The sequence below is a fragment of the Astyanax mexicanus genome, chromosome 16, assembly GCF_023375975.1.
Source record: "Astyanax mexicanus isolate ESR-SI-001 chromosome 16, AstMex3_surface, whole genome shotgun sequence".
Taxonomy (NCBI): Eukaryota; Metazoa; Chordata; class Actinopteri; order Characiformes; family Acestrorhamphidae; genus Astyanax; species Astyanax mexicanus.
Genome location: NC_064423.1, coordinates 33562275 through 33572988, shown reverse-complemented (window position 1 = coordinate 33572988; position 10714 = coordinate 33562275). Strand labels below are relative to the sequence as shown.

Sequence of the window (10714 nt, the reverse complement as noted above, 5' to 3'; positions counted from 1 at the left end):
TTCCTGAGGTTGGGGAAAATTGGACTGTGGTTTTGCTCAGAGAAGGATTGTTATATGTGTCAGAGTTCATGCCGTACGCCTTAAGACAAAGGTGTGTCTGCGTTAAGTAAATAAAGGACGATCAGGTAGGAACATGCTGGAAAAATGCTGGATGTTGTAATATTAGGTGGAATCTAACTGGAGCTCAACAGTGTGTCTAAAACATACCTACCTACACTGAAACATGCAGAATTATCCTGTAAAAAAGTGTTGAACCAGCCAGAATAAAAAGCAATAAAAAGCAATATTTAATTAGATCTGCACACTCTTGATATTTTCTCAATGGCTTCATGGAATAGTTTTCTAAGGGGATTGTGGAGGCCAAAAACGTTTTTGTTTTAGCTACATAATTCCATATGTGTCCCTTATTTGTTTTCGTGTCTCGAATATTAATATATAATGTAGAAGATTAATTAAACAATTAAATAAATGAATAAAAGCATTGTTAGTTGTTAGTGTTAGTAACGAGAACGCAGTTGGGACGCACTATGGGACGCACCCAATGTCTCTCTAGGTGGGTGTGGCTTATGAGGCTCAAGCCCCGGATGTATTGTCAAACTATCTTAATCTTTTTTTTTTTTTTATAATACAGATTAAAATAATAATTTTGTCACTTCGCTTCACTGTCTTTGGCTGGACTGACAAAACTATTTTAGGGACATTATTACCAGCTATTAAGCGACCGTCTCATAAGAGTTCAGGAATACAGGCTGTCAGCTCAGACAGCTAGACAGAATGGTAGCTAGCAATCAGCACACTAACTAGCCAAATTAGCTAACTAGTTAGCGTTATGTGTATAAGAAGGTTTTTGAGAGGAGTGAACCACATCCCCCAGCTACAGAAACACATTCAGCCTCAGCAGCTTCAACATTCACCGATACAACAGCGCAAACTCGCTACAGGTGAGTCAACAGTAACGTTAAGTGGGTTACAAGGTTAGCATAATTAAACGTTATCTAGTTAGCGTTAGCTCACAGGCTAACGGCAGTACCTGTGAGACATAGCTAGCTAGCTCTAAAAAGCTGGCGTTAGTTGTGGTTAGCTTACTGGCTAACGGCAGTACCTGTGATAAATAACTAGACAGCTAGCTATGGTTAGCTCACATGGTATCGTAAGTGCCTGTGAGATATAGTTAGCTTTGGGTTGCTGGCGTTAGCTATGGTTAGCTTACAGGCTAACGGCATTACTTGTGATAAATAACTAAATAGCTAGCTATGGTTATCTCACATGGTATCGGTAGTACCTGTGAAAAATAACCTGATAGACAGCTATGGTTAGCTCACATGGTATCGGCAGTATCTGTGAGATATAGTTAACTTCAGTTTGCTGGCGTTAGCTACGGTTAGCTCACAGGCTAACGTCAGTACCTGTGATAAATAACTAGATAGCTAGCTATGGTTAGCTCACATGGTATCGGCAGTACCTGTGATAAATAGCTTGATAGCTAGCTTTGGTTAGCTCACATGGTATCGGCAGTACCTGTGATAACTTGATAGCTGGCTATGGTTAGCTTACATTGTATCGGCAGCACCTGCGAGATGTAATTAGCTTTAGTTTGCTGGCGTTAGCTACAGTTAGCTCACAGGCTAACGGCAGTACCTGTGCGATAAAGCTAGCTAGCTCCGGTTCGCACATAGGCTAACGGCAGTAACTTAACTGTGCTATATAGCTAGCTCCGGTTAGCTGGCGTTAGCTACGGTTAGCACACAGGCTAACGGCAGTGCTGAAAAAATGAATATAAATCTCTGTGCTATGAAGAGTATTTAAATAGCAGTTTTTAACAATTTGCCACTGCTGATGTTTGTTTCTGTTTTTTAAAACACAAGGAATAATGAGTATCACACAAATGTCTTTAAAAATGCCACCACCATCGTTTGTCTTTTATACTGTTGATGTCATTATCAGAATGATATATTATCTACAGAATTTAAGAAATATATTGTGATATTAATTTTGGCCATATTGTCCAGCCCTACCTAGTAACAAGTCTGCTAGTATACTGGAAATTTTGAAGAATTCTGACTGTACGTGAGTTTTAATGGGATAATGTTTGAGTGTCAGAGTGGGGTTAATTACAGTAGATTTTAATTTCCTATATTTTATGCTACTCAAACAACTCTAGTCTCCTCTGCTCTTGGCTTTGTCACCATTAGCCCTGTTTTGACAGTAAGTTTTGTCTTTTTTTGGACGGGAAAAAAGGAGAACCACCCTTGTGGTAAAGCCACCCCTCATTCAACTCAATTCAAGTCATTGACAAAACCATTTTAGTCTGAAAACATTGTTTATTTATACAGTATTAGTATTTTTACAGATATTGATTATGCAAAAAGGAAAAATATACAAAAGACAATACAGAAATACAACAGCACTGAACAAAATTAAATATTTGCCCAAAATTTAAATACAGAATACTGAACACATTTAAAAACAAAAAAGTGTAGTTATTTTGCCATTTTTTCCATTATTGCATTAATTTATAGTGTAAATGTATTTTTGTGTTGTTATTACAAATCTATCATTTAAAATACATATTTATTACTCAATATACAACATAATATATGACTTTTAAAAACAGTTATAAATAGTCCGGTATAAATTAATTAATTTTTTCGGCCAATCACAGAAGCATCTTTTTGCCAAATAGTTTAATATTTGGTGCATCTGTAGTATCCTGTGGGCTCTCTGTGTCCTTTTCTTTGTACAGTTTTAGTAACAGGCCTCTGTAAGACATAAGAGTAGAGTTATTGTGCTGCTAAAAGACATCCTAATTGGTCACCGAACAGAAAGATTGAATACTTACAGCAATTATAAAGTCTGTTGACCCTCAGAATGTCATTGGAGCTCATTTGGGTGGCAAGGCCTATCCGTACATTGGGGTTTGGCTTTGGCACAATGGTTGGCAGCTTACCCCTTTCAGTGGAGAAAGCAAACCTGCAAAATAAACCAGATTATAAGAATATACAACCTACAGGTCACCCAGTGTCTACAATCTGTTATTTGTTTACACTATGTACACTGACATGCCAAAAGTCATGGGATAGCAGTATGAAAATGAATGGAAATGTCTTTGGAATGCCCACATCCGTATAAGTTGTGAGGTGTTATCTTGTGAGCAAGCTTGTGTGGTTAGCGTGTTCAGGGTAAGGCAACCTGAGTTAACAGAGTTTGAGACAATACTAGTCCCTGTTTCTTGACTTTTGACATTGATGTTAGAGTGTAATGGTGAACTGACCTCCCATAATGCATCACAGAGTTGTAGTCATATGGAGTCCTAAGATTGTTGGTTGCAGTTTTTTCAAAGTTTCTTTCCTTTCCTGGGGAGGAAGTTGCAGCAGAGAAACACTCATTTTAAACCTTTACACATTTACAATAAACAATAAAAAAGACATTCTGGCTAAAATATAAACTGAACAAAATCCAAAAATCGGTTGTAAACATGGCTACATAGCATGTTTTTTTTAATGTGATTCCTGAGGATTCTTGAAGACAGACTACATTTTTTCAGAAGGAATCCAGGTAGATAATATTATTATTATTGTGATAAATAATACTCCTGTCATTTTAGAATACTTTGGTGATTTTTTTTATTAATTAAGAATATTTAGAAACATTAGAAATAAGATTAAATTCTAGATTAAGGCAGGATGCTTCCTTAACTGGCATTTTCAATTGTTTATAGATTTAGTTGGATCCGTACTTTACATATCCTAGTCAAGATACCAAAGCTTTGCTAATTGTTTAATCATAATATGTTTTCATAATGCTGATTACTGTATTATTTGTTTAAATAGAAATTAAATGAATAAGTCTATGTACTTTTGGTCCCTGCTATATCTGTGAGTGTGAGAGAGAGTGGTTGGTTGTAGGCTGTTATAGTATGTAATTTGTTATCTTGAGTATGTTGTAGGCACCATTCCCCTCCTGTTCCTGATATCTAACCTGGGATGATGTTCTTTGTTAGGATAGTGACGTGTTTATCACGGTCACTGCGGACCTGCTCGTGGTGGAAGCCGAGAGCATGGAGAACTTCGTGCTGCACTGTCTGATGATAGATACAGCCGGATCTTTGAAGGGACACTTCCTGCTTCCCTCCCTGACGGCCCAAGTACGACCAGCACCTGCAGCAATACAGTACTTATAGTCACACACCTTCACACATCTGAGCAAAGTATATATAGACACTGAAAAAAGGGAAAAGGCAAATAAGTTTGGGTTATCTGCTCCAGAGAGTCCTATTTTTTTTTTGTCAGGACTTGACAAGCTCTGTGTGTGCATTTGTACATCTTTGTGAGCAATGGGTTAATAAACATAAAGTAGCTGAAGGCATTTTTTAGAAGGAGTGACCACAACCATTTGAATAGATAGGGTCATTTTCATGACATGGATTAAACCTCGTCATAGACTGTGTTTGCTCTTCAGTGGAAAATCTCCATTCTAAACAGAGGAATATACTTTGTTTCCTTACTTCTACTCCTTTATTTTCAGACTCCCTATTGGTTTATACTGTGATCCATCACACCTACACACGTCACGCCCCCCACACTCCAGGAAGAACATAGCAGAAGTATGTAGCCTAGTATGAAGATGATCCGTGCAGAGACTTAAGAGAACTCGAGAAAACTTCCAACTAAGCTTCTTTAATATATTTACATTCTACTAAAATGTATTTGTTTTAGTGGGCATATATGCAGCTGAAACAGGGAGCCTTGTACATCTCAAACTCTTTTAATTATGGCTTTTAGAATTGTTTTTGGGAAGGGGGGTAGAGCACTATAGGACCCTTTAGCGTAGTCTATGCTTTTGTCCTTAATGGCATTTTTTTCTCCTTATATTACTTTTACTTTTATACTTTATTACTAGTACTTTTATACAAGTACTAGTACCTGTACATTTTACTTGAGTAAAAAGCTTGAGCTGATACTAAACCCTAGTATCTATACTTCTATACTAATAAATGTGAATAGTTTGACATCTAAACAATGTTCAAGGCTTAATTCCTTCATATGAACTGCCCCATATCCCCCAAGTGTATCCTAACTCAGTTTAATAAAAGGGCCCATGTACTTTTACATATTTGTGTTATTATTATTATGAGTTTTGAAACATCCTATGTTTATGTCTTTGAAACATATGTCAGTGGGTGAAGTATCAGTTAGGAGAGTGTTGCGCTATGCGTCTATGTTTTTACAGTTATTGGTTTGACCTGACAATTACAGTAAATGTCAGATAATTTCTGTCCTTGCGTTAGTAGCATCTCTGGTTATACGTACCCATCTTTCGGTATGAAGGATAAGTAATCCTGTGACGTTTTCCGCCACACAAACCGGATGCAGGTGGTTCTGTAAAAGCTTGCAAGGCCATTTAGGATGACGCTCTTCTCTGCTTCATCTGTAAAAGATTTAAAGAAGCATATTTATTGTGTATCACAAACGTGAGTACAGCCCTCATTCCCCTCGTAGTCATTGTATCAAAATGTCGTTTTGTCAGTGTTGTCCCATGAAAAGATATACTTAAATATCTGCAGAAATATGAGGGGTGTACTCATTTTTGTGATACACTGTATCTGAATACAACATCCACTCAGCCTTAATTGGCTACTTTATCTGAAACCCCTGTCTTGCTGGTGTACAGCTCAAGACTACAGCCTATTTGTTGGTACACCTTCTGTTAGCTGTCCTTTATCCACTGACTACACAAACTTGTTGTACATGATACACTATACTCTACACACAACACCACATCAGTGTCATTTCGAATCCACCATGCAAATAAAATCTGCTTTAGCTCTGTTCAGTGGCTTGAAGGAAACCAATAAAGAACAGGGAACTCTACTCTTTATTTGTAACTAATGGTTCTTTATCTCTCATGTGTAAAGCGTGTCCTTTAATGGTGACTCAGAGCAGTAATTACAGTTTCCTCACTATAGGGAGAGTCCAAGAGCCAGAAATCCCAATTAGATATGAAACGGTTTCTATCAAAGTGGAAATTAGGGTACCGTATGTTTTTTTTTAAACTTTATAGGCTTTTTTATGAAATTGTTAATGATTAATGTTTTATTAGTATAGTGTAATGAGGTTTTTACATACTGTAGCGGGATGAAATCTCCACAGGCACGTACACTAATCCATTAGAATGTTTCGGCCACTTGCAGCCCCTTGCAGTGCACGGGTGAGCGTTTCGGGTTCTGGGGTTCACAGCGATGTCTCCGTATGTAATGGTAGGATTTATCTGATCTGCAACATGAACAATATGTTAAACAACTTCACACAGAGACAGAAAATAAGTGTACTTCGTTACTGTACTGAATTATTGTTTTTTGAACTTCAAGTACTTAGTTACCATTTAAAGTATAAAATGCAACACCCTACAGCATGTTAGTTTGTGTTTATGTGAAGACCATCATAACCTATTAGTCACCATATCTATAACACATTTTAGGTGACTTGGTTGATATAATTGATTTGATATAATCTTGATACTGATGATACTGGCACTTAGAAAGTAATATATGTTGTTAAATGGTTAAGTAATGCATCAACTAATTATTAATTAGCACAAGTTTAGACATATTTAAACATTGCCACATTTCAATGCATAAGATTTATGAAAATAATAATGAATTGAGACATTAGGTAAAAAGTGTCATGATTATTTTATAGACTTAACTAGTGCCTATTATAATAATTAGTTGAAATATTCTGTCGTAAGTACTGTTAATTAATGTACCCTTATTTTAAAGTCGCATTCTGTTTTTTTTGCTTTCACTTAAATTGACATTCTAAAAGTTTTGTGTGTTTCTGTAGTGAGAATGTGTAAATGTACCTAACATGTAGGAAAACACTTTTAAACTGTGCCTTGTGGTGAGGTCTCCTTATAGAGCAGGGAAATGTGGTGATTTTATCAATAACCCTGTCTGCCAGTTTGCCAGCTCTTATCTGTTCTCATTTTTTGCTTTTTTTAGTTTAATGCATGAAAAACCTTAAGGAATTCTGCTTTAAGTATCTTTTGAACTCTAACTTTAAATTGAGATAAATGTTTTAAAAAGCATCTCTTACCCAAATCAGCATTTTCTGCCTCTTCAATGTCTGATAGACTGGGCATGTCATCATCAGGCACATCTGTAATAGAATTTAGTATATACGTTAATTTTAGGGTTTTTACTTAGTGGTTTTTATGTTAATATTAACTAAAATGTAAATTATTTTGACATTTAAAAGATCAGATAAACAGTAAATGTACAATACAACAATGCCACAGATATAGACATACATGAGACAAGAGAAACAAGACAATAGTGCAATACAAGAGTAAAAGTGTACAAGTTAAGTATGATGGGGGATTAAAGAGGGAAAGACAACACCAGTATAAACAGAACCCGTATAAAACCGTAGTGCAAATATATAGGTGTAAAAGCTTAAGGCTGGTAAAATGAATGAGTGCATAATTAAAAGGGATATGACAGTGCAGGTACAAGCAGTAGTGCAGGTATGGGGAGTGTGAGAGCGTATCAGTTCTTAAGTTCCAGTAGTGTATTGATTGGAGTACAATACACCTTTCTGAGCATATTGTAGATATTATCATCATTTTAATACAATCACAGGTTTCATATTTAATATTGTGTATTATAAAAATGTCTCTTAAGATTGTGATATAAAATGTATACCATATTTCAGTATAGCAGGTCCCTCTAATACTGAGGGTCTAATTCCTCACTTAGTGTTGTACAGATGGATAACATTGGCTGGGATTTATATTAGTATAGTTCACTGTACCTTCATAGTCTTCTGCCTCTTCAACCATGTTAGACATCTCAGGCTCATAGCCCTCTAATGCACCTGTTTGAAAGACACACAAAAATCTATTTCAAAACTAGTATCATAAATTTTGTGAGAATATGACGGGCTTCTGGTATAATTATGTCAGGGTTGTTTAACAGCGTCCAAGTAAAGTGTGACCCATTTATATATAAAAAAAATAATTAAATAAAAAACATATTTTAATATATTTAACCATTCTGAAAACACTTTCAGTAACTTAAATGTGTAGAAGAAAATACAGTATCAGATTAGAATGAGTGTATTTACTTGTGTCTGTTTTAAATAAAAACAAGTACTTAGTGACTCATAATACTGACATAAAGGACAGGTCACAATAGGGCTGTACGATATTGTTAAAAACAAGTGCAAACATAACCTCCATGTATTTCAGTAAAGAAAAAGTGTAAAATATGAAAATCACTAATACATAAAATATTTTTTACAGGTTTCTGACAGAAACAAACGTCTGTTTGCTGAGAATCACTCTGCAGCATCTGTATGTAAAGATGTACAATCTCCATTATCCCATTTTGAAAATTGCATTAAAACAGTATTTCGATTAATCAAATTAACCTCCCAGCCCTACACTGAAACTAAGTATTTAGATACCACAAATATCACCTATACCCATATTATTTATATTGCTATTTGAAACACTAATGCAACTTACCCATCAGTTCTCCCTCATCGTAAATGCCCGGCTCTGAGAAAACCTGTACAAAAGAATGACTAATGTAGTAAACTCTGTTTATACAAGTGTATTACATTTAATTACAATTAACAGATGCCTGTTAATTACTGAATGAAGCTGCTAATGGTGCATCTATTGCTTACACTGTACACATAAAGCTTGTATAAGCTTCATAAGGAGATAACATAATTGAATACTGCTACAGGATTGTAACTATCCTCACAGCAATGTTCTAACAGCAACAAAACAATTAATAGGTCTACAGAAAGTATACAGAATTCTGAACATGCACTATAGGCCCTGTATCTTCTATAATCAACATTTATTTTCTCACACCCACCTGTATAGGGTTGCAGCACACAGAGCCAATCAGGAGAGAGAGTGCGACACACTGGAGCAGTGACATCGTCGTCATCGTCTGGCTGAACACACTAAGAAAAACCTGCACAAGGTAGGAATACACAGACAAGCAGACTTTGAAACGTATTGCACAAGACCCACCCTGGACCCAGATCAGCCTATCAGAGAGCAGATGGAGCAGCTTACCTGTAGCAGGTGAGCGTACTGATGCACAACACTGAGTACTGGCACTGTATTTATACTCTATACTCCATATTCACCACAGTGCAATGCATTTATGATACATAATCATCACCCACAGTGATCTGAGATAAGCTTTATTATCATGTGCAGCTCAGAAGTGCAAAACGTGAGCGTATTATTATGGCTGTATTTTCGGGGAAAGAACAAAGAGCTGCAATAAAAGATAATCTTGGATTTTGCATTATTTCCTAGCTGAATGTTAATTGTGTAATATTAAGGAAACTATTCAATTTAATAAAAATAACAGCATGTATAATGTAATTTAGAAGAAAAATTAACCCACCAATTAAATTCAAATTCAAACAAAGAAAGATTTTGGAGCCACTACATTTATGTGCAATATCCTGAGTGACATATTTTCCACCCTATTTTACATTTATTGTTTAAAATATGATACATTCATGAAATAAATGCACATATAACAAGTAATGCATGATGATATAGGAAATATATTGATATCAGCCGATAATTGTTTTTTAGAATCATTGGCATCGTCTAAATTCTACATATTTAAAAGCAATTCTTGCTGATGTATTTATTGTATGCTGGAAAGGGACCAAGCAGTGCTGGTCTTGCTACTTTAAAAACCACAGATTTAAGCTCTTTTTTCATTAATTTCATAAGACCTATTGTTTTATTTAACCTGGTCATGCTGTGAGCGGTCTATGTAAGGACCAGTTAGCTAATAAATCTGGGGGAAAAAAGTAAGAACAGGTTTCTCAGGATACTCTTTTCATTTTATTGTTTGCATACAGTTGGATAAAAGCTAAAGCGTATATGTTTTTTTAGCTGTATGCTAAAAACTAAACTGTTATCTACATTTTCAGCAAAAAAATATGTATATACTAGTTTAAAAATAAATATTTTTCAGTAAATAAATGTATGATCCCTTATACTTTACATTCATTGTAACGTTGCACTTAGGGGCCAGTTATATAATATAATGTAACCATCCTTATATTCAGTATTACTTCAGTCACGTTTCTGCTTTCAGTTTGTGAACTATTGCTTTATGCAAATCAGTACTAAACATAGTTTTCATACACGTGCAGTCTGTGTGATAATTACAATAAGCAGCTATATTTGAGATCGATTACAGTAACTGCTGATAAAAGTTTATTCAGAGAGTGTAAAATCACAGGCGGTGTTTTCCAGTTTTCCGGGTTAATTTGACCTTTGAGTTGTGTTGTTTGCCATAAGTAGAAAAGCAGCTCCAGATTACTTTATAGGGTTTATAAGGTCATTTGATTTTTTTTTTTTTATAAATTACGATATTATATTTACAGTAAACTGGCAATGTATTTTTAAGGATTAAAAATTGTTATTTATGAAACAACCCTGTTTGAAATAATTAATGATATTGTACTATTTCACTCCTTAACATCACCTTAATTTATTAATTGGTATCAGTTTAGTTTAGCTCGGTCACAGGAAGCTGCAGTTCCTTGTCCAGCCTTTCTATCAGCTCTTTATCTGTAACTGGTGAAGCAACCTGTGTGTGTGTGTGTGTGTGTGTGTGGTGGGGGGGGGGTGGGGGGTCTCAGATGGTTAGGATGGTAGAAAA

The 10714-nt window shown here is 35.5% G+C and overlaps 1 protein-coding gene and 1 long non-coding RNA gene across 2 annotated transcripts; one reads left to right on the top strand and one right to left on the bottom strand.

Annotated features, from left to right (window-relative positions):
* The first annotated feature begins 670 nt into the window (after positions 1-670).
* LOC125782255 (uncharacterized) lies at positions 671-5527 on the top strand. The gene is made up of 3 exons (XR_007424869.1): positions 671-941; positions 4001-4144; positions 4525-5527. It is a non-coding gene; the product is annotated as an uncharacterized LOC125782255 (long non-coding RNA).
* LOC103031737 (hatching enzyme 1.2-like) lies at positions 2426-9027 on the bottom strand. The gene is made up of 10 exons (XM_022670031.2): positions 8888-9027; positions 8527-8569; positions 7812-7874; positions 7095-7157; positions 6126-6272; positions 5310-5427; positions 3979-4157; positions 3272-3353; positions 2840-2970; positions 2426-2759 (listed from the first exon to the last, which is right to left on the bottom strand). Coding segments are annotated over exons 1-10 (903 nt in total). The 5' UTR covers positions 8963-9027; the 3' UTR covers positions 2426-2757.
* Between the last annotated feature and the right edge of the window lie 1687 nt (positions 9028-10714).